General features: G+C 35.6%; 2 protein-coding genes across 3 annotated transcripts in view; both read right to left on the reverse strand.

Annotated features, from left to right (window-relative positions):
• NUP35 (nucleoporin 35) overlaps positions 1-17,272 on the reverse strand; it is a 33,768-nt gene extending 16,496 nt beyond the window's left edge. Inside the window, 9 exon segments of the mRNA XM_033112208.1 lie at positions 8,503-8,563; positions 11,180-11,195; positions 11,197-11,269; positions 11,272-11,304; positions 13,596-13,622; positions 13,625-13,709; positions 13,711-13,751; positions 13,754-13,768; positions 17,119-17,272. Of these exon segments, the coding sequence (XP_032968099.1) occupies positions 8,503-8,563; positions 11,180-11,195; positions 11,197-11,269; positions 11,272-11,304; positions 13,596-13,622; positions 13,625-13,709; positions 13,711-13,751; positions 13,754-13,768; positions 17,119-17,158 (391 nt within the window). The 5' untranslated portion in view covers positions 17,159-17,272.
• DUSP19 (dual specificity phosphatase 19) overlaps positions 13,639-27,962 on the reverse strand; it is a 31,185-nt gene continuing 16,861 nt past the window's right edge. The window contains exons 4-6 of one of the 2 annotated variants that reach the window (XM_033112207.1): positions 23,326-23,416; positions 22,821-22,858; positions 13,639-13,768 (exon numbers count right to left, since the gene is read on the reverse strand). In XM_033112207.1, the coding sequence (XP_032968098.1) occupies positions 22,827-22,858; positions 23,326-23,416 (123 nt within the window). In that variant the 3' untranslated portion in view covers positions 13,639-13,768; positions 22,821-22,826. Of the gene's footprint in view, positions 13,769-22,820; positions 22,859-23,325; positions 23,417-24,159; positions 27,417-27,962 lie in introns of those variants that run through there. The other variant, XM_033112206.1, reaches the window with a different exon arrangement.

Raw genomic sequence — 27,962 nt, forward strand, 5'->3', positions numbered from 1 at the left:
GGTAATAAGTAAACACTTATTTCATCTCTAATGCCTTCAAACACCCAATGACAGTCATCCTAGAAAGCCTCAGGTTTTGGAGACCACAGCAACTATGAAAGGTGTAGAAGAGGCTGCTGACTGAAATCAAGAAAGACTAGTTTAAAGTGGGTGTAATAAAGGATGAAATGGCAGGCCCCTCCACATCTTAGGCAGCCAGATGACTGTCACTCAGCCATTCCACACCCAAGAGACCAACGACTTAGTATTCTCTGAGGAAAAGGAATCCAAATGGCTCAGGAGTCAATGAGTCCAATCACAGTGGAGAATAACTGTAAGGAGAGTGATTAAGCGAAAATCTGCGTCTTGAAAAGGAGACTTCTCCCATTCTATATGAAGAATACCAGCTTAGACGGTAAGGCTATTAACAAATTCTTCTTTGGGAATAATTGAAAGAAAAAAGACCTACATATGCTAAAATCAGATTTTTCCCTACAAAAATCTAGCTAACTGCCCAATTCCCTTACAGTGAAGCCCGGTAAGAGACAAATAGCTTCTCGCCACCAATTTTCCCCTTACTGCCAATATTGATGCACACACATGCACAGATTCCAAGTAGCTTTGTAGTGCCTCATTCAGTAAATATCCCTCCACCAAGAAAGACAGAAGAGGTAGAAAGAAAAAGAAAGAACTAGAAGAAAACAGACAATATGAGCAGGAATAAAAAATAAAAAACAAACATTAATCTCACTGGTAAGATATTATACCCATGAAACAAGAACAGGATGCTACATTTTTAAGTATATTCAGAAAACATCAACAACAAAAAAGATTCCTGGAAATTAAAATGACGGAATAGAAAAATTATTATATGAGTTGGAAGCTGAGATTGAGGATAACTCTCAGAAAATAGAATATACATATAAAAGAACGTAAGGAAGAAAAAGTAGAAAAGTCTACAGTGCTCACTCACCATCAGAAGGAATTCCTGAAAGAGGGAACAAACAACAAAAAAAAGAGCAAGAGCAATTACCAAATAAATACATATACGGAAGTTTCCCAGAACTAAAGATGTCTTGATTTAAAGGATCCATCAATTAATTCCCCAGCAAAACAAATTAAAAAGTCCCACACCAAGGCACACTTATGGAATTGAGAACACTAACCATAGAGGCATCTTAAAATTTTCAAAACCAGGCCGCATACAAAGACTCAGGAATCATCACCGCAAATAACTTCCACAGAACACTAGAAGCTAGGAGACAATGGAATGATGCCTCCAAAATTCTGATGTAAAATACTATCCCCGGCCAAGCTAGCAATCCAGTCGAAAGACAGAAAAAAAGCATTTCGGACATGAGGTCTTAAATTTCACTTCCCTGAAGTGAAGCCTTCTTAGAAAGGTACTCAAACATATTTCTTCACCAGAATGAGGAAATAAGAAAACATGTTATCTTGGAAAAATACATCAACTCTAGAAACTTGCTAAGGCAAGTCCCAGGATGATAGCTGTAATAGGAAACAGCCAGAGAGACTAAAAGATATTCTCAGTTTAAAATAAACAAACAAAAATTGTTTTGAAATTATGTTTGAGCATTTAAAAAACAAAAGATAGATGCATATCATAGCAACAGAACATTTGCTTAAAATAAAAGAAACAAGTGACACATAGAAAATTTGACAAATGGGAAAAAAGGAACACTTATTAACTAAAGAAAAATTAAAATTTTACAAAAAGGATACATTATAATATGCTACTTGGTTCAGCACTGACAGTGCTTATATAGTCATAATAATATAAACACTGACAAAGGAATAAAGTTTGATATAATTATATTCAGATAATGTGGGGGAGATAATATCTTCAATTATCTTAAATAGAGCAATACTAAAAACTGAAAATCAAGAATTAGCAATATAATCATATATGGCCAAAGCAATGGCCCTCCAAAATGACTACATCTTAATCCCTGGAATCTCATCCCCAGATCCTTAATCCCTGGAACCTTACCTTGTACGTCAAAAGGGACTTTGCATATGTGATTAAGGATGTTCAGATGGGAAGATTATTCTGGTGGGCCCCCCATATATACCCTAGTGTCCTCACAAGAGAGGAAGGGAGATTTTGCTACAGACAGGTGATCTGATGATGGAAACAGAGATCAGAGTGATACACTTTAGAGATGAAAGAAGTGGCCACAAGCCAAAGAATACAGGTAGCTGCTAGAAGCTGGGGGTGGGAGGCGGAAAGAATTCTTCCCAGAGCCTCCAGAATGAACCCACCCTACCAACACTACCTTTGACTTTAGCCCAATAAAATTGATTTTGGGCTTCTGACTCCTAGAACTATAAAAGAATAAAGCTGAGTTGTTTTAAGCCACTAAATTTGTGATAATTTGTTATAGTAGCAATGAAAAAATGAATACAGCATCTCATTTAGGAAGTAAATTCCAAAAGGAATAGCTCTGAGATCTGACCTGGTTAGTTCTGGAGGAATAAAGCTAAAGACTGCTGCATTTCATTGTATTTAAGTACATACTATTTGATTTTTTAAACTACCTTTATTATTTTGAATAAAATGTAAAATATTACCCCCACTAAAACTACAGACCATTCAATGGTACTATGCCTAACCTGGCATGAAACTAAATAAATGTTGGCGACTAATTTTTAAAAGTCTATATGGTAAGCAGAAAATGGTCCCCCAAAGATGTCCATGTCCTAATCCTCAGAAGCTGTGAATAAATTACATTACATGGGAAACAGGAATTAAGGATGAAGACAGAAGATTGTTAATCATCTAATCTTAAATTAAGATTATCCTATAAAGGATAATCTTAATAACCCAGTAAATCTCACATAATCACAAGGGACCCTAAATGAGGAAAAGAGTGATATACGGACTCAACTGGCTATTGCAAGCTTTGAAGATGGTAGGAAGCCATGAGCCGAGAATCCTGGGCAGCTACTACCATGTTTCCCCCGAAAATAAGACCTAGCCGGACAATCAGCTCTAATGCATCTTTTGGAGCAAAAATTAATATAAGACTGGGTCTTATTTTACTATAAGACCAGGTCTTTATAATATAAAATATAAATATAAATAAATATAATAAAATACTGGGTCTAACATTAATTTTTGCTCCAAAAGACACATTAGAGCTGATTATGTGGCTAGGTCTTATTTTCGGGGAAACACAGTAGAAGCTGGAACAGAAAAAAAAAAGATTCTCCCCTAAAAGAATGTAACCCTACCAATGCCTTGATTTTAGTCCATTAAGACCCACTTCAGACTTCAGACCTCCAGAATTTTAAGATAATAAATTTGAGTTGTTTTAAGCCACTAATCTGTGATAACTTGTTTTGGCAGCAATAAGAAACTAATGCAATCTAGAATAAGGCTGTGTTTACTCTAATTATTATTAAAGATAAACTATGCTGTACCAAGTTGGACACAAATACTCCAATCCTCTTGCTTGGCATTGGAATGTCATTGCCTCAACACTGTATACATATATACATTTCCTATTTCTGTTGTAACAAATTACCACAAACTGAATGGTTTAAAACAACAGAAATTTATTCTCTCCCTGTTCTGTAGGCCAGAAGTTCCAATCAAGTTTTCGGCAGATCCAAAAGCCTGCAGAAGACACTATGGGAGAATCCACTGCTTGCCTCTTCTAGCTTCCGGTGATTGCTGGCATGTTTCAGTGTTCACTGGCTTGTGGCCACATCACTCCAATCTTTGCCACAGTCATCACTTCACCTTCTCCTCTGCATGTCTCTCCATTCTGTCCGATTTCTCTCTGCCTCTCTCTTCTAAGGACACTTATACTTGGATTTAGGGACAGCCAGGTAATCACCAGGATTCACTTCCCTCTCTCCTTAACTGTCTAAACTCTCCATGAGAGCTCCTCCTCTCAGGATCCTTAATCTTATATTTTGGCCACCTACTAATAGTCACAGGTTCCAGGTATTAGGATGCAGATGTATAATCTTGGGGCCACCATTCAACTTACTAATAGCTTAAATCCATCAATCTACTCAGTCAACAAACATTTACTGAGGTCCATTTACACCCACCTCTGTGATGGGTAAATAATGAAGATACTGAAGGAATCTATGTCCTGAAGGAATTCATAAATCAGTAATGGAGAAAGATAAGAGCTGAGCAGAGAGAGCTTTATAGGAGCACGTACAGGGAACAGCTAAACCAGATCTGAAAAAAAAAGTATCAGGGCACCGTCCCTCAGATAAATTAGTCCCTTTTTCTCCCTTCCAGGAACACAGTCAAAACTCTGAGCTACCAGCATTAACAAAAACAGCCCAAAAGTGCTTTGGTTTAAATCATCACACTTAATCTGTTAACAACATGCTACACGAGGATTTTAATTCAGTAGATGTAAGTGGTACGTATGCCTTTCGAGAAGAGAGCAGACAGACAAGTAAAAGAAGTTCTCAAGAAAAAAATTAAATTTAAAAGAAGATGAAAAGCAGATGAATATTTAGTAGCAGAAGAAAACTGAGGGGGAGGATGTGGAAAGATAGGGCAAACATAGTCAGCATTCTCTACCTGGGCAATAATACACCAAGGTTGCGTAGAGTTTCAGAAATTCTTTAATCCAGATTCCCCTCTTTGTCATATGACTAAGGTTTTCCTGCACCAGAAATAAGACTCTAAAAGAGAACATCAGTTACAGAACTTTAAAAAAAAAAAAAAAAATCCTTCCTTTTTGGACACAAAGACCTAAGCATGAAATACCATTTGTGTCATTAAATCCCACGACATCTCTTTATAAAGTTGCCAATCTCAGAAAGGTTTAAAATTTACTCATTACACAAGAATTTTCATCTATTTAACACGAATAACAGTTTAAAAATAGCTCTAAGTGAAAAGTCTCCGTTTTCCTCTTAATTTTCTCAAGGCAACTCGTTTTTCCCATTTCTTGCTTATTATGGGCCTTGAATGGTAGGTCCTCATGCTCATCATATATTTTCAAAAATATTCTTTTTCACTTATGCCCAATTAAGACTTTCTATACACAAATTCCTTAAACTCAAAGTAGAAGCACCAGTGGTTCCCAGTGGCCAATTTATGATAGGTATATTTTCTTACCACAAATCTTATTTTCATATTTCGTTTCCAAAATTACAAGACCCTCACAGAAATTATATTATACAAAAATAAGTTAACAAAAGGATATTTAGCAGATTTTAATCCTGTACTCTTTTACTTGACACCAACAAGAGCATTATAATGCATGCTTTTCAGACAACTAAGAGATCTTGTAAAACATCAAATACATTACTTAACATTATGTGTTTTTGCATTTTCAATCCTTGGCATCACTTACTGACTCAATTAAACAACTAGTCACTATTATAACAAATAGTCACATAACAAAGCACTGTCACCTACTTATTTGTCCAATCAGAATAGGACTGTTAAAACCTATTCCCTTAGGTCATTCCACGTCAAGTATGAGACTGAGGTGACATCCTAGATATTTCACCATGATATATGTGGAAGACAGAAATCTAAGATATCCCCCAAAATTTGATGGGTAATTCAAACTCTAACCTAGGTATTGCTGTGAAAGGACTCTGCAGATAGTATAAACTGATCAGCTGAGCTTAAAATAAGGAATTACACTGGATTATAGGTATCCCCACCTTTTCGCAGTTTCAGTTTGTGCTACAACTCTTTCCTTTTACAAAAGACTTATGTTAGTACCTGTGTTTGCTAACCGAAAGAAATCCAGATTTCACTTTTGGAAAAAAAGGTGAACATTGAAAATAGCATTCAACATTTGTTTTTCAAGCGAGCCTTAGAGAGGCAGCATATACCCGAGGAGCAGCAAGATCACACCTCCAAGCTCCTTCCCAACTACATTCAGCATCTCAGCAACAGCTGCCATCGCTTTGAACTGTGTCTGTGAGACTATGTGCTTTATTTCGATTTATTCTGTCCTCCGCTAGCAAGATGTATTCTGAGATACATAATCGCTTCGTTACTTTAGGCCATTTCAGATTTCAGGTTTCATAGGAAAGCTCCACTGTTCGATAATGGGGGAAAACTGTAATCCACTGGGCCAAATGTAATAAAATGAGCCCTTAATAGCAGCAGATGGTAGAAAAGGCAAGTCAGAGAGATCCAACAAAGAGGAGGCAAGAGATTCAAAGCATAAAAAAGGACTTATCTGCCATTTGTTCTTTGGATGATCGAAGGGGAACTACAAGCCAAGGAATAAGCGCAGCCTCTAAAAGCTTGGAACAACCTCCAAGCGGGTCAGCAAAGAAACAGGTACCCTCAGTCCTACAACCACATGGAATTGAATTCGGCCAACAACCTGAATGAGTATGGAAGCATTTCATCTCCAGAGCTTCCAGAAAGGAACACAGCCCTGCTGACACCTGAGTTCTAAATCAAAGAACCAAGCTGTGCTCAGACACCTGACCTATAGAAACTGTGCGATAATAAATTTGTGTTGTTCAAGCCACTAAGTTTGTGATAATTTGTTATGGTAGCAATTTAAAAGTAAAAGAGATTTTGGTATCACAAGTGGGGTGCTGCTATAACAACTAAAAATGTGGAAGTGGCTTAGGAATTGGACAGCGGATGAAGCCGGAAAGAAATGTGAGGAGTGTGATAGAAAAAAACCTACATAGCCTTGAACAAACTGAAAGTAGAAATCTAGACTTTGAGGACACAGCCAGTAAGGATTCCTGACTGAAGAAATCTGGATCTGGAGAATAGAAAGATCTAACTTGTCATCGGATATTGCTTTTGTTATGACATCTCTGCCTTCTAACTGGAGTGCTCACTACGTTTTGTTTTATATATTTGTTGACTTGGTTCATTTTAAATCTACTCTCTTGCTGCTGTTTTGTTCCGTATTTTTGTTGTTGTTCCTCGTTTCCTCCTTTCCCAACTTCCTTTATATCTAAGCCACCACCATCTCTCACCTGCATTAATGCAGTAGCCTCCTTTCTGTTCTCCTTGCTTCTACCTTTACCCTTACCCAAAAGTTTATTCTCATCACACCAAGTCTCATTGTATTTGTTTTCCACCATTTCTGGGTAAGAACCACTTGTTACAATGATTTACAAGACCCTGTGATATCGGCCTCCATTATTCCTCTGATTTCATTTCCCACTACTCTCCCCTCACTCACTCATTTCACACTTGCCTTCTTACTGTTATTTGAACACCCCAGACACACTCCCGTCTCTGTGCCTTCGTACTTGCCATTTCCTCTGCCTGGAACACTTTTCCTACTTCCCTTACTTACGGTAGTTCCGGTTTTTGACCAAATGTTACTTTCTCCTCAACTATCTGTAGTAAGCAGAATAATGCCCCCACTCCCAATGGCCAAGTCCATATCCTTGGAACCTGGAATATGTTACATTACATGGCAAAGGAGAATCAGGTTGCAGGTGGAATTAAGGCTGCTAATCAGCTGTCCATAAAATAGGGAGATTATCCTGGATTATCCAGAAGAACCCAATATACTCACAACAGTCCTGACAAGAAAGGTGACATGACTTCAGAAAAATCATCAGAGTTACAAAGTTGCTGGCTTTGAAGATAAAGGAAGGGGACCACAAGCAAAGAAACATGGGCAGCCTCTAAGAGATGGAACATTCAGGAAAACAGATTCTCCCCGGAGCCTCCATAAATTAACACAGCCTTATGAATGCTTTAATTTAGCCCAGAGACCCATTTCAGATTTCTCACCTCCAGAAACCATGAAATAACACATTTGTATTATTTAAGCCACTTTTAAGTTTGTGATGATTTTTTTATGGTAACAATAGAAAACCAATACACCACCCCACTTAAAACTATATAAGCTCTCACCTCCTACTCCCCCTTGCTGCTCAATTTTCCTCCATAAAATGTATTGCCTTCTAACAAACTTCATAATTTACTTATTTTATTTACAAATGTAAATTCTGTAAATAAATGTAAGCTCCATAGGGCCAGGTTATCTATTTTGTCCAGTTTCTCAGGGCCTGGTACATGGTTAAATGCTCAATTATTTGCTGAATGATCACTTGATAGATTATAAATATATGAATATGTAATAAGAGTTGTACTGATGATGATGCTGATGGTGATAAAAGAATACCATTAATCTTTAAAAAATCTAAATATAATCAGTGGCTGTTTATAATGACAGATTTATATCTATGAATACCTCTCAAAACAACTTTATTATTCAGTCTCCATATTCTTCTCAATTGCAACAGCTCTTTATTAGTTTTTAGTAACTCAGGAGACACTATGAAATATATAATTTTTTTTAATTCTTAATATTTTGAGTAGAATATCACATCTTATCTTTAAATTCAGAAAACAATCATATACAAAGTATTTCCTTCCTGAAGGAAATTACTGACATTTGAGAACATCTCCAAGTTTGGGGGGAAAATAAAATTGGCAATTATCAACAAAGGTCTTATATTATCTTCATTCGAAGAGTAGAGAACAGTCTTTGGTGTTAAAAAGGCATTGCTTACCTGTTCCAGGAGTAGCTGTCGTAACTCCAACAAGAGGACTCTGCATTACTGACATGTTTAGCTACATAAAAACAGAAGAAACTGTTAAGGTAAAACTGCAAAGTTCTCCCAATAACAAACACAATAGATATTGAAAGCCTTCACTGAACAGACAACTGAATGTCTACCAGGTACTACAGATGCCTATAACCAGCTCACTATCAAAGAGTACTCCCTAATTTCTTTTTTAAGTTGAGGATTATTAATCTAAAACATGCTAGACCCTTAGTATTATTTGTTTAAAATAGTAAAGTTACATTACGTAAAAAGACATTATTTTTAATAGAAAGTAACACTGCTATTTGGTTTAGTCCCTAAGGTACAATATTTGACATAACACAAATAATGGTGATTCTTCAAACGACGAAGCTCACATAGAAAAATAGAAAGATGGCAAGATTTTATTTTAAACAGACATTTACAAACCATGCAATACTATAGATTTAAAAACAATCTACACAGTAAAAGACAGCATATCTCTGCCTTTACTAGTAGAAAGTTACAAAGCAAGATTATCAATACTATTTCCTTTAAATGTGAGAAAATTAAGATTACAGTAAAAATCCTTCTATAAACAAAGATAATAGTATCAAATCAAGAATGACAACTCTTTCTCTAGAAGTAAATATAAATTCTATTAACAAATCCTGATTAAACTAAGAAAATCTAAAATCTTACTATTATCTAACAACCAGAATTAAATGTTGAAAGAATGTCAGGAGAGATACAAAATGTATCATTGAATTCTTAATGCCAACATCTATCATAATTAGAGAAGTTGAGCAAAGTCTTAGGACACAAAATTAATTTGGGTTTAATCTAATAATATTCTTACCAATTTTCAAGTCAAAAACATTCTCTACAAATTATGACACACAAGACTTATAAATATTTTGAACACAGAAATAACTATAAACTACCTTTCTTTCCATGTATCATCAGAGGAATAATGACAACTAACAAGTTTATAAACCAGTGATTCTCATACCAACTAAACATCAGATTTGCTTACCAACTTTAAGAAAAATATTCCAGACGAGAATATTCTGGATTTGTTAAGTCTAGACCACGGGTGTCCAAACTGCAGCCCGCGGGCCAACTGCAGCCCATGATCCATTGTTAATTGGCCTGCAGCAAATTCCAAAATATATTTAGTTTACTTAATAAACCAGGTGAGGCAATACGTACTTCACCTCGCGTGAATGGCCCGGCTGTTTGTGTATTTTACCACATATGGCCCTTGTGAAAAATGTAGAAAAAAGTCTGGACACCCCTGGTCTAGACCACCACATCCAAATATAACACAAGCCATACAGGCAATTTTAAATTTTATAGACACATATACCTCAATTAAGTACAAGCAGTAGCCACATTTCAAGTATCCAGCACCACACTTGGCTGGTGGCTACTATACTGGACAGGCAGGAAGGTCTGCAAGTGTTGCAAAAAGAGATAATCTGTTCAACACAATGAATTCATTTTGCTTGATGACAAGTAGGCTTACTATGCCAGGGATATCAATCCTATAATAATCAAAATTTACTGAAAGATGCCTTCTACTATTCTTCAACTTTCCAACACTATGCTATATTTGACTTAGGGAAAGCCATAAAATATTTCTCCAAATTAAACAGCAGAAATGTCTTTATACAAAAAAAAATTATCAGTTAACTGACATACTTTGTAAGTCCTAAGCACAATAGTGGTAGGAGAGAACACTTGTGACTACAAAAGTTACTAAATTCCTACTTAAAAAAAAAAATCCATACCACCTTCAAAGTGACAATCAAGAGTTATCACAGTAATACTAGCACAAGATGGCTGTTACAAACACAAGCTCTAGATTTAGGGCTGCCTAGGTTGAAAGCCTGGCTCTGCTAGACCAGCTGCCTTACCCTTGACAATTACTTAACTGTGAGATTAGGGCCTGTGCACCATAGGAACTTTATAAGTATCAGACATGTTCTCATAGCAATCAGGCCCATCAAAGCAGAGAATCTCTATCTTGCATACTCTACGAGTAAAAATGACACCATCAAACACCTACACCAACCAAAACTTAACATCACCATCAGAACACCGACATCAGGAACATACTAAACCATCATAAATCATCAGCTCATAAATATGCAGGAGGCAGTGTTTTTAGTAAGTAAGTAAACAGGGAACTTAGATCTAAAAGGATGGTGGTCTTATATTAATAAACAATTCCTAAAACAAAGATCTCAAATCATTACTAAGTGCCCTAGATCTGGAAAAAACCCTGAATTTCATTTGTTCTTCACAAAATTATGTATAAATATTGAACTTTTTAAAGAACTGGTATGACTTAAACCATAATTATTCTACATGTATATTAAGTAGATTAGGAGCATGGACAGGTGAATAAGGCATACCTACAGAATCCATAGAATTACCTATATGAGAAAATAATCCGGAGTTCTATTATATTTTTAAGTACATTTCATGATAAACACAATTTAAGTAGAGTCTATGATAAATGTCCTTAATGCTTATTTTGTGCAACAAAGTTACACTAAAATAGACCTCAGGGAAACATTTCAAATTACTGACCCTCACTGGAGAGCCAAATGTGAAATTATTAATTGTGGATCACGAATGAGGGTATGTGTATCACCTGTCTTCTTGAGTTAAGGTGTTGATCCAAGGCCTGGGCTGGAAATGTCATCATATATACTTCTAACTGGTGGAGCTCCCGTTTTATCTTATGAGCTGGTACAACTGGTTGTGGTGGTGACCCACCTACAGTGTATAAAAAATATAGTCAGGTGAGAAAAAGAAATCTTCCATCTTTCTGATAAGATTTTTTTTTAATTTACATTTTTAAAATATTGACTTAAAACTCTTGTCTCCTAGTGCTTCTCAAACTTTAATACATATGAAAGTCACCTAGGGATCTTGTTAAAATTCAGATTCCGATTCAGAATGTGTAGGGTAGAGTCTGAGATTATGAATTTCTGACAAGCTCCTAATGATGCCAATGCTGGTGATCCATAGCCCGCACTTTGAATAAAGATTCCAGAATAAGTAAACAGAAATTTCAGTTTTTTAGTAAACACATGTAACTTTGCTTTCTCTACAAATGCTTAACATGTCAATACAAAAACTTGATCCTATTCTCACTTGAAAGTAGGTATTAAAAAGCTTCAGTTTGTATATACTTTAATAAATATAATCCCCTAATGTGGAATTTGTCAAATGAAAACAGATCCCGTTCATGTTTCTCACAGTAAAACTAGATTTAAGTACATAATAAAGATATAAGGACCAACTTTTAGGAACATAAAGATGTCTTATTAAGTCAGAGAATCAGCAATGCCAAATAGTGAAGCAGCCCATGCGCTTTGTAAGACTAACGTCTGAACCTAGACGGTACAGCATAAGCTATTTTGGAGCACAGCCTATAGAGCCGGACTGACCTGGGCTTTGGACTCTGCTCTGTCACTTACTAACAAGTGAGCTTCAACAAGTTCTTTATTGCATTTAGCCTAAGTTTCCTCTTTTGAAAAACAGGGATACTACTACCTATCCCTTAAAATTGATATAAAGAATGAAAATAACAAATATTCAGCATACTGCCCAGCTCATAGTACTCAATATATGTAGCTAAAATAATAACACATTCAAAATATATACAAAACAAAAATCTGTCCAGAATAATATTTTAAAGTAAATTACCTCAAATATAATTTATGATAATTGTACCTGATCAATCCTATATACATACATATAATATGTGTATGTGTGTATATGTACATACATATATATAAAATAAACCACTTTAAACAAAACAATACTTTAAAGACAAAGTAAGGAGAGTTTACATTTAAACATCTACTGAAAGGGTATTAGCTCACATTTGGAATCGCATCATTTTTGTACCTAATCCTCACTACTCATAGTCAAAACTTCAAAGTTATCTTTAAAATATTTCTTTCTTAAAGCATCCTGTGAAAGATACATGTTGCATTTAGGTAACGACATTCTGTGCTGACAATGGCAATTCTATGTCAAAAACTCCAGTTTGTGAAGTAAGACCTTTCACTAAACACACTACAAACGAGAATTCTTAATTCACTCTGACTAGAAGTGAATCATAGCTTACAAATTTTCAAATTACACTTCTTTTGACTGAATATTTGCTATATTACATTTAAGATGAATATTTTTAAACTAAATTCAGGTCAATTTAAACAACCATATTTCTCCCCCCCACCCCCCATACACACACACCCTTTAACACCTCTGAAACAGGAGTAATTGACAAAAAATGGATCTTGGCATTGTAGCATATTTACTGTTTTTCTTTCTTAGTGGTACTCAAAATAACTGAGTTTATAATCAGTGGCATCTTAGGACTAGATGAATGTAGTAAGCACATTTTTAATGAGTGCTTCTTGAATTATAATACAGTGCCCCCCCTTACCCATAGTTGTGCTAGTTGCAGTTTCAGTTACCCTCAGTATGAAAACATTAAATGGAAAATTCAAGAAATAAACAATTCATAAGTTTTAAATTATGCACCGTCATGAGTAATATGATAAAATCTCTCACTGTCCAGCCTGGGCTATGAATCATCTCTTTGTCCAGTGTATCCATGCTGTACATACAGTACAATAAGATATTCTGAGAGAGATCACACTTCACAAAGTTTATTACAGTATATTGTTATAATTGCTCTTTTTATTATTAGTTATTATTGTTAAACTCTTAATGTGCCTAATTATAAATTAAACTTCATCATAGGTACATATATATAGGAAAAAATACAGCATATACAAGGTTTGGTACTATCAGTGGTTTCAGGCATCTCCTGGGGTTCTTAGAACATATCCTCTGAGGATAAGCAGGGGGAACTACTGTAGTTTATATCCCTTACACCTCTATTCCAAGAGTCCTAAAAATAAAAAATAAAGCCATTATTTATTTTTAATTAGTAAAGGGGTTAATCAGATGAAAGTTGCACCATGACTCTTTTTAAAAATTCTAGTACATGTACTAATAGTACTATGAAACTATTTTAAGCAATTTACCTACCTCCAGTAAAGGTGATCTCATTCCATTACTCCCACTGACGGGCCACTGATTGATCGAGGTTGTGGAGTTACTGGAGCTGGCAAATCCCCCATTAAAAATCCAGGTAAGAAACTGGGCATTAACCCCTGGCTTTGGAGATGTGGGTGAACCAGCATCATTGGTTCAGATCCTAAATGAATCAAAAAAATAAATAAAGAACTTTAACATTATACTAATCTAACAAAAGATGTAAGAATCTAACATAATAATTTGGAAATGTAATCAATACTGTTAAAATACTGTAGAACCAATTAAACGTATTATTTTAAAACCAATAAAAATTATGCTAGAAAAATATGACTATTTTATTAATCTCTGACTGCTATTTTTGTGAGCATTATTTCACAGGTTAAGAATCAACATTATTTTTAAATAAAAAAATTTTTATTACATAAAAAGAAATCCCTAATACATGCAGGAAAAACCCTCTTTGCATTTCTGGATCAGATTCTATTATGTTAACAACCAAAAATACAGACAGGGTGTACAAGTTACTTACACAAAGTCTTAGCATGTCAAACAATGGGTTTAACTTGCTATATGGTCACATTTTTAAATCCCCACACATAAAAGCTGTAAATCATTTTTGGAATGAAGTGAACTCATGCACACACAGCACATATGAAATAACAGAATGATTAGCATCCCACCTAAGAAACATATTAAAAGATTTGCCAAGTTTACTTTTTGGATCATTTTAAAAATCATTCATTTTAAGTTAGGAATAACTTCAAGCTCCCTGATATGACCAATTTTAAAACAGCTGATACTTCATAATCATCTATTGAAAAATTAACCTTCACAATTTACAGGGTAGTTATTATTATTCCCACTATGAAGATAAGGAACTATAACTTACTCTAATTTCAGAGGCAAAACAGCACAGCAGGAAAATATGGCTCTGGAGTCAGAGACCTGGGTTCAAGTCTCTCAGCATCCACCAGCTTTGATTGCAATTACAGTAAGTAAAGCACTTGACCCAGTGCCTAATATACAGTGTTCAACAAATATTAATTATTAATACAATGGATCTTATAATAGCCAAAACTGAGTGACTAATGTATATATGAAAATTTTGCAATTTCTGCTCATGAAAATTTAATTTTTCAACTATGTGACAAGCCTGAATGTGATTCACGGCACTCAGAAATAGTAAACGTTTTGTGTATTATTTAATCATCTTAACTACTCTTTAACCTCAAGACAGCCTCAAAAATTTGTTCTTGCATCAAATGCTGTCAATTAATTTATTCTTCCTCTTATTTCTTGTTACTAACCTAGATATTTAAAATGCAAGTGTATAAAATAGGAAAAAGGTAAAGTAATTCAGGAAAAAGATAAAGCAAGCAGAAAACACTATAATTACATTGTAATTATTTTAAGTGCTAGTTACTATGTTACTATGGTACTATTACATATTTCCAAAGAACATACACTAAAATCAAACCAAAAGTCTAACAAAGCGTTTTCTTAACAGATATTAAAACCCATAGTAATAAATAAAAATTTTAGGTACCACCAACTACCTTCACTCTCCCATCCCCAAAAGAAAAAAAAATAATATGGTACCGTGTTTCCCAAAAACAAGACCAAGCCAGACAATCAGCTCTTCTGCATCTTTTAGAGCAAAAAATTAATATAATTATATTACATGACTTTGTATTATATATATAAGACTTGCTATTATATTGTATTATATCCGGCTTTAAATTACTATATAAGACCCATTCTTATAGTAAAATTTTTATTAATATTTTATATTAGCATTTATATTAATATTTAATTTATATTATATTTGTGTTGATATTAATATAATAAAGAAATTTATATTCATATATTTATGTTAATTTTTTGCTCCAAAAGACGCATTAGAGCTGACTGTCTGGCTAGGTCTTATTTTCGAGGAAACAAGGTAATTATAAAAATAATTAAGTCAAGAAAAGTTCTGATACATCTGGACATATATTTTGATACTGTACAAAGCACCAGAGTGATGGCACAAAGGACTCTTTATCAGACTATCAGTGATGAACCTTCAGGCTAAATTTCACTTAAGGAGAAAGCTATGTATACCAGCGGATTGTGCAAGTCTTCCAATTCCATTTCACAGTATGTATTTCCAAAATGCTAAGTACTGTGCCTTCTTACTCAGCTACAACTGTTTGTTGAAGTAACCCTTAGTTTTAACATACAATTAGGTGCTGGGAAAATGTTTATTCATCACCTAGAATATCTGCAATATGTGAACAATTGATATCAGCTAATGTCAGTTCTGACCAGGGTCAGGTTTATTCACATTTGCAACGCCAAGAAATACGCACTCCAAAATGTTTTTGTGAGTAGAAAACTGTGGAACTGGAAATAAATAGTTTTCTGATCACTAAAATAATACAAAACATAAATACTTACACCAACATCTGCACATAAATTTAAATATAGCAGAGTGTCTCCACTGACATTATGCATTTAGTTTTTTATGACTAATACTAAAACAGTTCACGTTACTCTAGTCTCAAAAGAAACTTATTTTGCACAAAACATGGAAAGCATTATATATACCCTTCCAATCTAAAAGAAAACTTCAATTCTACAGATATCACACTTGCTTTCTTTTCAAACTCAGAAAGTTGTAACCTAATTTTCAAACATATGAAAGTAGACGGTTTATTTTCTGTTGTTCTAAGTATTCGACTGTTCTCACAAGTCCCAAAAACTCAGCAGACAAAAAAGAAGTCGACGTCCTGTGAACTTTTAAATTTTTTTCAACGACACATTTCAGCAATGCTCCCCATTACATAAAGTGAATAAATTTTTTAAATTTCATTATGTGACTGCTTTGAGAAAAAGACCTCCTATAGTAGCTGGTCACTTTCCCAAGGTAAAGGCAGGGAGAATCGTGAGAACTCCTGGCTTCCTATTAGGGCCAGAATCTCGATGACTGTCATCACCTGATCAAATAAGTGTGGCACGATTCAAGCGTCCAGTAATAACAGGTTCCTTTGGCAAACCCCAGGGGTGGGCAGGAATCAAACAGGAACCGAAGCCCAGGTGACCAAAGAGCAATGGTCGGTCACCACACTCCAGGGTACCGCCCACTCACGTGTACGCCCATAAATCTCTTCCCACCGACGTTTCCCCGGATCCGACACCCCCAGCGTCCGCTCTGAGACGCCGGGGGTCTCAGGTATCGACAGGTCTGTCGGGCGGGCGTATGGGGGCACAAAACGGCTCAGTCAACACTCGGCGGCCGTTTCCTCAGCCTGCACCGGGCCCGCAGCTTCCCGAGCCGCCCTGGAAGTGTCGGGGTGGCGATGCCTCAGCAGGGGGCTGACTAGGAACTTGGGAGCGAGCCAAAGACGACCCCTCGGCCCCTGAAACCAGCTGACCAGAGCCTGATGACTACTGCCTTTCACTTTGGCCCGCGTCCGGGCCTACGGCGTGAATCTCAGTGCCAGAAAAGAGAAGCACTTTTTCACTCACCCAACGTGGGTGCCTGGGGTTCCACGGCAAAGGCTGCCATCGCGGCGGCAACTACACTTAGCTTGGGACCTTCCCGATTTTCAAAAATGGCGGAAACTGTCCCCACGGGTAGGGGCGCGCTGCCGTATGGGGTTGCGTAACTTCCGGATATGCGCTTCCCGTAAGTTGTGGGCACCGGAGCCGTGGTTTTGGAGTAGGGCAACGTCTCTGCGCAGACTCCGAGGGGGATTTCGCTGGGTAGGTGACGAATCTGCTTTGAAACTAGTAGGGTTGTGGGAATACTTTAGCTCAAGGTTTCATAAGTAGCGCGAGTTTACCCAGTGCTCTGTCATCTGCCAGCTTTTCCAAGGAGCACCTGAAAAAGCTGGTTTGAAGAAACAATTGGTGCCGCATTCCAGTATCGATTTCTGGGTTTAGTACGTGAAGCTCCATTCTCAAAGCTTGTTTTCTATCATCTCTGCCATTTTCAAAAACATTGTGTCATAGAGGCACAATTTTACATTAAAGCATAACTCATATTTGCTGTTTTGTTACATATTAATACATACAAAAGATAGTAAATACGAGCCCACCACACAGCAGAATACAGTTGTGCGGCTTCCTATCCCAGCCGGGCTTTCTTTTTGCTCAATTACTAATTATAAAGTTTTGCTCAATTACTAATTATAAAAATGACATGTATATGTTATGGGATGTGTCTGGCCCATACCAAACTCAGTATCTGCAAAATACCCACCCTCCCTCACTGTGTTCTCTGGGATTTCCGGAAATCTCAAATGTAGCAAAAATTTTGTAATTTGAATGAGGCAATAACAATTCCAGCACTCACTGGCAAGTTCCCAGAGATAAAAAATTAAAACCACTGACAGATGAATTGACTTTCTTTTTTATAGGTCTGTGGGTTGAACTGTGTCCCCCACAAAAGATATGTTCAAGTCCTAACCTTCAGTACATACAAATGTGACTTTATTTGGAAATAGGGTATTTGCAGATGTAGTCAAGTTCAGATGAGGTCATAGTGAATTACCACAGATTTGGCTGTTTAAACCAACATAAATTTATCTTTTACAGTTCTGGAGGCCAGAAATCTGAAATGAGTCTTATAAGGGGCTAAAATCAAGGTGTCAGCAAAACTGGTTTCTTCTGGAGGCCCCAGAGGAGAATCTGTTTCCTTGCCTTTTCTAACTTCTGGAAGCTAACTATATTCCTTCGCTTTTAGAGGCTCTGTCCTCGCCCTTCAAAGCCAGGGGCATAGCATCTATCTCTCCAACACTGCTTCTCTCTGCTTTTATCATCACATGGCCTTCTTCTTCTGTAGTAAAATCTCCCTCTGCCTGCCTCTTATAAGGACATTAGTAATTATATTTAGGGCCTACTCAAATAATCCAGGATAATCTTACCATTTCAATGTCTAGTAGTTCTGATTAAATTAATAATCAGATCTGCAAAGTATCTCTTGCCATGTAAGGAAATATTCATAGGTTCCAGAGATTAGACTGTGATCTTTGGGGGCTGTCATTCAGCCCCACACCCAGTAATCGCCTTTTCAGAACTAAGGTACCAAGAAAGGTTCACCAATGAAGGAATTCTGTATAAATTACGATCTAGCCTAACAGAAGATCATGCACCTGTTAAGAAGATGGATTTGATATTTGAGTGTCTCTATTGACCTAGAAAAATTTTCAGGATGAATATACTAAAAGAAGCAATTTTAAAACATTTATACGGCACCATTTTAATTTAACAACAAAAAGTATAAAAACAGGGCAGCCGGATGGCTCAGTTGATTAGAATGTGAGCCCTGAACAACAGAGTTGCCGGTTTGATTCCCACTTGGGCCAGTGAGCTGTACCCTCCACAACTAGATTGAAGGGCAATGACTTGGAACTGATGGGCCCTGGAGAAACACGCTGTTCCCCAATATTCCCCAATAAAAAACTTTAAAAACAATCAATTAAAAAAAGTATAAAAACAGAGAGAGATGCTTATTTAAAAAAGAAAGAAGTTGGAAAACCTTTGTGCCAAACTATTAACGGGAAAGATGGAGTGGGAAAGGGGTTTGTAAATTGGAGGTCTTAAGAAGGGCTTTTAATTTACATAATTTTTAGTGGTTAATTGTAGGTGTATTTACTATTTTGAGTAATTAAGATTAAAATATTTTTATTTTAAGAAAGTCACTTTCCTTTCTTCACTTGCATTTCTAATTCTATGCTTTCAACTATCTATTTCCTTATCAAGGTATAAAGATGCCCACTGTGTTCTACTAACAATCTGCCCTAGAACTACGTTTTCTTCTAGCCACCATGCACTAATTTCTCTCATTTTCTTCTTTTTTTCAAGATCTTCAAAGAAAAGTCTTACAGAATTTAGTCTATTTCTGTAACTTCACCATCTTGTTTTTTAATTCATTACACACTGGTTCCTGTGTAAATCTGTGGTTTTTAATTCATTACACACTGGTTCCTGTGTAAATCCCCCCAACTATCTTTCTCCTAATTGCCTTATTAGGTCTGTACCTTGACCTCTCAGTATTCAACAGCTTTGACAATCTATTCATATATATACATATATATATATATATATATATATATATATATATATATATATATAAGTGTTTTTCTTGTTTTGGATGATGCTACACTTCCTATTTCTCCTCATAGTTTTCTACTCTTTCCCTGGCTTTTCCATACCTGATCCCATTTTATTGTAACCTGGTGTGGGGACAGAGCCCCAAAAAGCAGTTTCCAGGCTCTCGGCCTCACATAGAAAGGTGCTGGCTCAGGTAGTAAATGGCCATCGACTGTGATCAAATGGCCAGCATCTGTGGCTAGTTGGCCGTCAGCTGTAACCAGTGAGCCATTAGCCATGAATATAACTGCCGTGGCTAGGCTAGTAGCAAAAAGAAAAGGGGGGAGCTAGCAAGAAGATGGTGGCTGAGTCTGCAAGCGGCACAGTGAGGGTTGAGAATTGTGTTGTTCCTGGTTCCTGTGTCTCCAACCCAGCCACCAGCGAGAGTATAGTGGTATTACTCTCCCTACCTATGGCTCCGCTCCGTGGGTGTTCCTTTTTGGCCTCACCATGTCCTGCATTCTTATGTGGGGAGTGGGAGCTGAGACCCTGCAGGCCGCCCTGCGTGACACATGGCGAAGTTGGCAGGATGCTCCGCACGACACCTGGATATAGTATTGTTAGTGAAGCCTTTGTCCTCTCTCTCTCTCTCTCAATTCTTTATGGTTTCCCTTGGAGTCCTTGTTGATTGTCACAGCTGTGCAAATAATTTCCATTATTGTAATGCCCCTCCTCTCTCTAAAGCCAAATGATAACTTTCCAAATGCTTGCAGAACAACCTACTGGCACATGAAACCTCAAAGACAAACTCATCTTACCCCTAAAACTTGCCCCATTCCAATTGTCCCTTTCCTATTAATCTTTTAGTAACCAGAAATTAAAATCAGTATGTTATAGCATTACACTACATACATTTTATCCGGCTTCCACCTTCCCGCTTCCACCTTCCCTGCCATCAAATATTCAGATAACAAGTCCTATTCTTTCTCTCTCTACTTAACTCCTAGACAGTTGCAGTCAATCCTTAACATCTTCCTGTGTTCAGTCTCTCCCACCAAATCTAAAATACCACTGGCCAATTCTCCCTTCTCTGTACACATTACCCAGCTGTCCAAAAACCCGCATGGATTTCCTGTTCCCTACATCAGCCTCCTTATCCTCAGCTCCACAGAATTCACATGGGCAACACATGCCAACCAATAACACCCCTCATTACACTACAACATTTTCACTTGGGCAGCAAAGGAAGGGGAAAATCAATCTTTCAGGATAAGGTGCTACAGACTGAATATTGGTGTCCCCCAAAATTCATACGTTGAAATGCCCCAATTTGATAGTATCTGGAGGTGGGAACTTTAAGGGTGATTGAGTCATGATGGTGGAACCCTCATGAATGAGATTAGTTCCCTTACGAAATAGACCCCAGGGAGTTCCTCCCCAACCCCCTCTTCTGCCATGTGAGGATATAACAACAAGACTGCCACCTATGAACCGGAAGCAGAGTCTTACCAGACACTAAATCTGGTGGTGACTTGATCTTGGATTTCCCAGCTTCCAGAACTCTGAGAAATAAGTTTCTGTTGTTTGTAAGTCACCCAATCTGTGGTATTCTGTTATAACAGCCAAAATGGACTGAGACAGGAGGGCAGGAGGATCTCTTTTAGAAATTTCAGTAGGCACCCTTAAAGGGAATACACCTTGTCACCTACCTTCACCTAGGGTGGTTGAAAACCCTGGCCTTAAAAAGTAAAGCTTTTCAACCTTCTGCTCCAATCAATTCTCCCATTATAGCCCTTTGCAAGCCTTCAACCTGTTGTGAAAGATCTCCACATCGTATTCTTGCTCACAGCAATCCCCTTGCCTAGCATCTCTTTGCTTCCCACCCCAATTTGCAAAGTCCTGCCCTCCTCTAAGTAGCAGCTCTTTTCTGCCATCAAACTTGCCCCAGCCCTGCCAGCCCTCAATCATCATGCCATTTCAGAACGTATAACATATTACTTCTGCAACTCATTTGCTGTAAGATACTTGTTTTATAAGTTTTCAGTCCCACTGGATAGGTTTTCTTGAGGACAGGGACCTAAAGTTTTTTTCTGTATTTCTATCAGTATTCAATAAATATATATTGAAAAAGTAAATGAATTAATGACAAGCTCTAAATAAATACTGAATAATGGGTAATTATCTGACATAACTTATTTGATGCAATTTTGCATGTTTTCAGATTTTTAAAATTAAAGTTTTGTAGATTAATTCTATTAGAAGTGCTTATTAATTATATTATAAAATGAACACACTGTTTGTAGTTCTAATTATTTATCCTTGTTTTGTTAAAATGATATTCTCATAACTTGGATTATCTTGCATGAAAAACGTTTGTATGGCATGATTTTACTTTTATGTTTCTTGTTAAACTATAATCTTTAGGAATATTGCATGTTCACCATATGCTTCTGTTCATGAATATTATCTTAATTACAATACTTGCTTTCCTTTCCCTTATGAACATATTAAATAAAATATCATATAAAGTGGAATACCTGTTCCCCTTTTCTATTCTGGCGTAAGATTTCATCAAAGTGCTATTATTGTAGACCATTGATTTTTCAAATCAATGATTTTTCAATCAACTTAGATAGGGAACTCTTTCTTTAAACTAATTATGGTGCAGTACTTAATACATACCACAGAACTGCTCCAGTTGGGGTTTAAAAAAAAACAGGGAGAATGCAAGCCCCACTAATTCAGGGTTCATGTACCCTAAACTGTCTACTGACTATTACTCTTCACTTGAATGGAGTATGTAGGGCTACAGAGCATCTAACCAGAAAATGAGCTCTGGGCTATATATATTTCATCTTTCTCCCAAACTCAAAAGAAAATTTTAAACAGTTGGATATATGTGAAATCTCAATTTTATTTATTTTCAATATATTTGATATTTTCACAGCCAAACTACTTGTGTATCTACCATATATACTGAATACTCATCAATCTATTTATAAATGTCTGTTAATAACACTATTTGTATATAAACATCAAGTCAACTTGTTTGTCTTAAATTCCTACTATCCGTCTATTTTAAAAATAAAAACCAAGATATTTTAAAAATTGAAGTGAAGAGAAAAGATACCCACCTTTAGTTAGACTTTAGGAAAAAGATGGAGTTTTTCACCTGCGGAAAGAGAGCAAGGAGAGGGAACATCCTATCATTCATGTTCTCATCATGCCAGCCTTTGGCAACTGGTGTAGCACGGGCTGTTAGTCACTTAGACTATGATGTCACCTAAAGCACACAGAGGAACCATGACTTTGTAGGGCCCAAGGACAAGTGATCCCCAAAGGAGCTTTGTGGTGTTTAAGTTGTAGGGACGGTGTACAGAAACATACAGATCCGTTAGTTATTTGCATTATCTGACCTCTATAAATAATTAGCACCAAAGGTAAGTCTTTATAAATTAAATATTATGTTTGGAAATTTATGAGATTTTTCTGATCATTTCATCACAGTAAATAACTGTCAGAAAGGGGGCAGCCAAACATCAAAGGGAACATCTGTTTAGCTGATTCACCTGTTATCTTTTAATCAATTAAATGGTTCTTATCATGTGTTGGAAGTGAAAAAGTAACATCAGAACTTACATAACTTGGGGAGACAGACATACATCAGTTTTTTGTCTTCCTTCCTTCCTCCTGGAACAAGCAATTTTTGAATGCCTGTTATGGGATACACCTAGTACAGATAAACAATATAGTAAAAACCTCTGCCCTCATGGTGGGCTCAAGTTTTGATGGGAAAAACAACAAGATAAGTAAAATATGTAGAATTTTGGTGATAAAATTAGGGCAATGCCATAAATAAAACAGGAAGGTGGATAAAAGTGTTAGGGATGGGAGCAATTTTAAATAAGGTGGTCAGGGAAGACTCTACTAAGAAGGTAACATTTGAGCAAAGATCTGATGTTTCTGAGGATAAGTGTCCTAGGTAGAGGGAACAGCAGGTAATGAAGTGGGGGCCTTGATTATGCATTTTCAAAGAATGGATAGCCAAGAGGCTAGTTTGGTTGAAACAGAGTGAGGAGAAAGCAGGTGATTAGTAGGTCAGAGAAGTAATATGTGAATGTGGAGGTGGGTACCAGACAATGGTCTGACTAATCTCAATGCTGTCATGGTTAGAATATTTAATCTGAGAGTAATTCAGCACCTTCTCTTGATTTAAAATACTAGCATGTTCCATTGAATTTTCAATGCCAATTATTCACAGTAATGCTAATTATAAGATCTTATGTTAGCTTTTCATTTCTTGAAGTGCCTGGAACCAACAAATCTCCATGGACCTGAAACAAATTTATATTGAAAAATGTATAATTTTGTACCCTGTCAACAGATTTTTTTAACCTAGAGTTTGACAGCAAGTCAGCATTAAATCTTTTAAAACAAATAAACTCAAAGAAATAAAGGTATTAACAGGGGAAATAATAAATTTATTATTTTATTAAAGTACATCAATACCTAGAAACAATAAAGGGTAATTACAAATATGGATACAAAACAAGTCAAGCTTCACTTGAAATAGAAAAGTTTATGTTATTTTAAAGTATAGCAATGAAAACAAACCATAAATTTGTTAACTGTAAATTCCATTGAATGTATTGCAAGAATATAAAATTTTAAAATCTTCTGGTTTATATTCTTAAATAATTACATGGTGACTAAATATGTTCAGGATCCTTTGGGCAGAAAAATCAACTATTTAGAGTCACCTGGCAAAAACAAATAATTCATTGTGCTACATTTTCTGTTATTTTAGAATGTATTATGGCTTTGCTTATAAAGGTGTCAATTTATTGAGTTAACTCACTGGTAAAGTTATAAGATCTGATTTATACTTGCTACATTCAAGAATCTTTGGATAAATTACCTTTGAGGGGAACTTGCTATATACATTTGAACATTTGAGTTACTAATAATCATGTGGACAAGTCCTGGCAGTTCCCCGTCAGCACTGAAATTATCAATCAGAATCAAAGTATATTACCTAGGTTGCATAATACATATTCATACAATATGAACGTGCTATTCATACATGTCAATCAAGTTCAATAGGGAAAAAAGGATGTGAAAGTAAAACTGCAATAATAATTTTAAATACTGTACTCCATTTACTCTGAAATCTTGTCTTTGAGTTAAAATGGTCTAAATTTTGTCCAAAAGACTCTTTAAAAAAAGATTTCTTCAGTTTTCAAAAAATTTAAAATATTTCTTGGTTTTCAATTCAAATTATGTATAATCACAAACATATTAAAACATAAAGTTTTAGCAAAACATTTAAAAAATATTAATCTCAAATAAACAGAATTTTATCATATATTTCAGTACCTTGTTCTACTCATCTTTTCAGGTTGCTAGGAAGGCTCTATATTTCTTTTCAACGTTTAAAAATAAATATTTTCATTTCCTCTGCCCCTTAAAAAATGGTAGACAAACCTATTTTTAAAATACAGGTACAAACTCCTTGAATATTTTTCCCTCTATTTGATATACATTTTTTTTCATTGATGTGAGATAAATCATCATAATGATAAAATTCCTTTTTATAAATAACTAGGTATGACAGAGTGCCTTATATCCATGGGAAACAATAAACATACTATATATATGACCCATCATTGCCTTACATAGTACCCCTAATTTAAAAGACTGAATTACACTCATTGATCTATTTTAGATACAGCAACTACTATCATTTAAGATCAAATGAAATAGATATTCAACACACTTCTGTAGATGATAAAGAAAATATGAGCTTGCACCATAACCAAACCACTAGAGGCAACAACTATAGCATACAAACTACAGAGATAAGTACTATACTACATTATGAACAAGTTCTATTCAAGGCTTCATGTCACAACATTTAATGGCTGAAAAACTAAACAGCACTTAGGCAAAAGAAAATGTATTTAAATAAATGTTTTCATGTGAATGGAAAAGGTTCACCCTGCAAACCCTCAGCAACAGAGACAACAGTACACATCAGTTTCATATTTAAGGTGATTCTGTCCACCTTGGTTGTTTTAAACAGCTCACAGTAGGTTGATTACATGTATGCTGCTGCTTAACAGAAGCAAAGTTCATAGCTTTGCATGTGATGGCATCTTGTCAGACTATAAGATATCTCGAGACATAATCTGCACTTCTCACTTATGCTTTTGCTCCTGACAACATAAGAAACCTGTTTTCCTCAAATGCACTGTGTGCTCAATGTATGTGCATGCACTTTCAACTTACATATGGGAATATGCTTACTCTCTCTAATATATGTTGAAGAAGAGCTCAGAACTGTTATAAAATCTAAAGGACAATAAAATTGTCTAAGTCATGAAAGGCTACTTGAAAGCTATTAAATAAATCCTATCTTAATTATTATAATTAATTTTAAGTACATTTTTTATTTTGAATAAGTCAAAGAATATCTTTAAGCAAATTTATGGTGTATAGATAAGTTCAGCCTTGCCAATATGGAGACTTAATTTTAAAAAAAAGAAACTATTCAAAGTCTCTGGCCAGAGATAAAATTATAAATGATTTTAGTCTGTCTAACAATGTATGTAAAATTTCTTACAAAACCATAACCATTCTTTCCTTAAAAATATGTTCTCTAGTAGAATATCAAACTAGAAAACAGATCATTGAACAAATCAAATCTGAAAAATGATCTTTCAGTATAAAACTTGATCCAAGGAAATCAAAAAAAAAATTACGGGATCCAAAAACAGAATGCTAGGGACCCAGGATAAAAAGTACACAATGTAAGAGACTAGATCACCTCATTAACGAACCATAAGCTCACTATAATGTAAGAGAGAAAAAGCTATACAAAAACTTTAAAAAGTCAAAGCAGGGAATATAAATTTTTTAAAATCAAAATGAAAAGTGGGTACATTTTCATAAAAGGACATAAAAATGTTGTGACTATGGTAACTACTATGTAACTATTGTGTAAACCTTCACATTTTGGTTACCTCTTTTGGAAGGTTTAGGGTATTGGTTTTTAATCTTAAATTATTTACAAGAAATTTATCCCCCTCTGAAATAGTAAGTCAAGTAGCATTTCAAGTTTTTTTCCTTCATGGAAACAGTTGCTGGAATAGAAAAATACCAAAAGTCTTAATTAACTGATTTAATCTTTCCATGTTCTAACATAGATTTTAAATTTAAACCTTTTCCTTCTACAGAAATCAATTATTGGTAATACATTGTTATTCTCCCTTAGCAAATCAAAGACGCATTTAATCACATAATACCAAAGAATACATAATTTTAAAAATTATTTATACACTAGCTCAGGACAATCAATTGACCTCCACTTCCACTTGAAAAATGCAAGAGAAAAGGACATTTTTTATTAGTCTACTATCCAAACAAGGGGAAAGGTAGCTATAGAGGACAACTCAGAATTTACACTTGTCCATCATCTGCTAGAATGTAACTCATGAACTGTTGTCCCCTTCTAATTCCTGTATTTTGTCACACTTATTGCTTTCTTTGCCCTTTTGATATGTACGAAGCTGCTCCATGAAGCCAGCATTTGGACATATGGAAGGCCTTGCATTTTTCACCAAAGAAAAAGCACTAGTAAATGAGATTTCTTCAGAATTCATCAGGAAGCCTATTACAATTGCAGCTGCCCTAGAAACTCCCGCATTACAATGAACAAGAACCACTCCATCCTGCAATAAAATGAAACAAAACTCTTCATTATTCATTTGAGAGGTTATTAAATTTATCGTACATTCTTACACTATTTAAAATTATAAAATAAAAATATTCATTCTTTCAATGTATTCAATTATTAAAATACAATTCGTGTAAGGAAAGAAGGGAAAAAACAGTCAACCAACAGTCAACAGTCAACAGTTGGAAAAATGCAACACCTCTTACCAACCCCGAGGATTGAAATGCTTTGATGTATTTAGAATTCTGAAAAAGTACCCTTTAAACTGAAGTAATCTAGTAAAACTACACATAAAAGCCTAGTAACTTAGCCACATGCCTATAAATAAGAGAAAAATTACAGGAAACAGATGTGCAAACACGAAGAAAACTGAAATAATAAACTAAACAGAAAGACTGTGACCGTCTTGGTATACATAGTATTCCTGTAAAGAAACTATTAATAGTGTCACTAGTTTGGAAATCTACATGTAAAATGATCAGCAAGGAAAAAATTTTCTACCCTCAGATATAATTTATGTTGGAAGGAAGCAACTTAAAAA

This window comes from Rhinolophus ferrumequinum, chromosome 8 (genome assembly GCF_004115265.2).
Source record: "Rhinolophus ferrumequinum isolate MPI-CBG mRhiFer1 chromosome 8, mRhiFer1_v1.p, whole genome shotgun sequence".
Taxonomy (NCBI): domain Eukaryota; kingdom Metazoa; phylum Chordata; class Mammalia; order Chiroptera; family Rhinolophidae; genus Rhinolophus; species Rhinolophus ferrumequinum.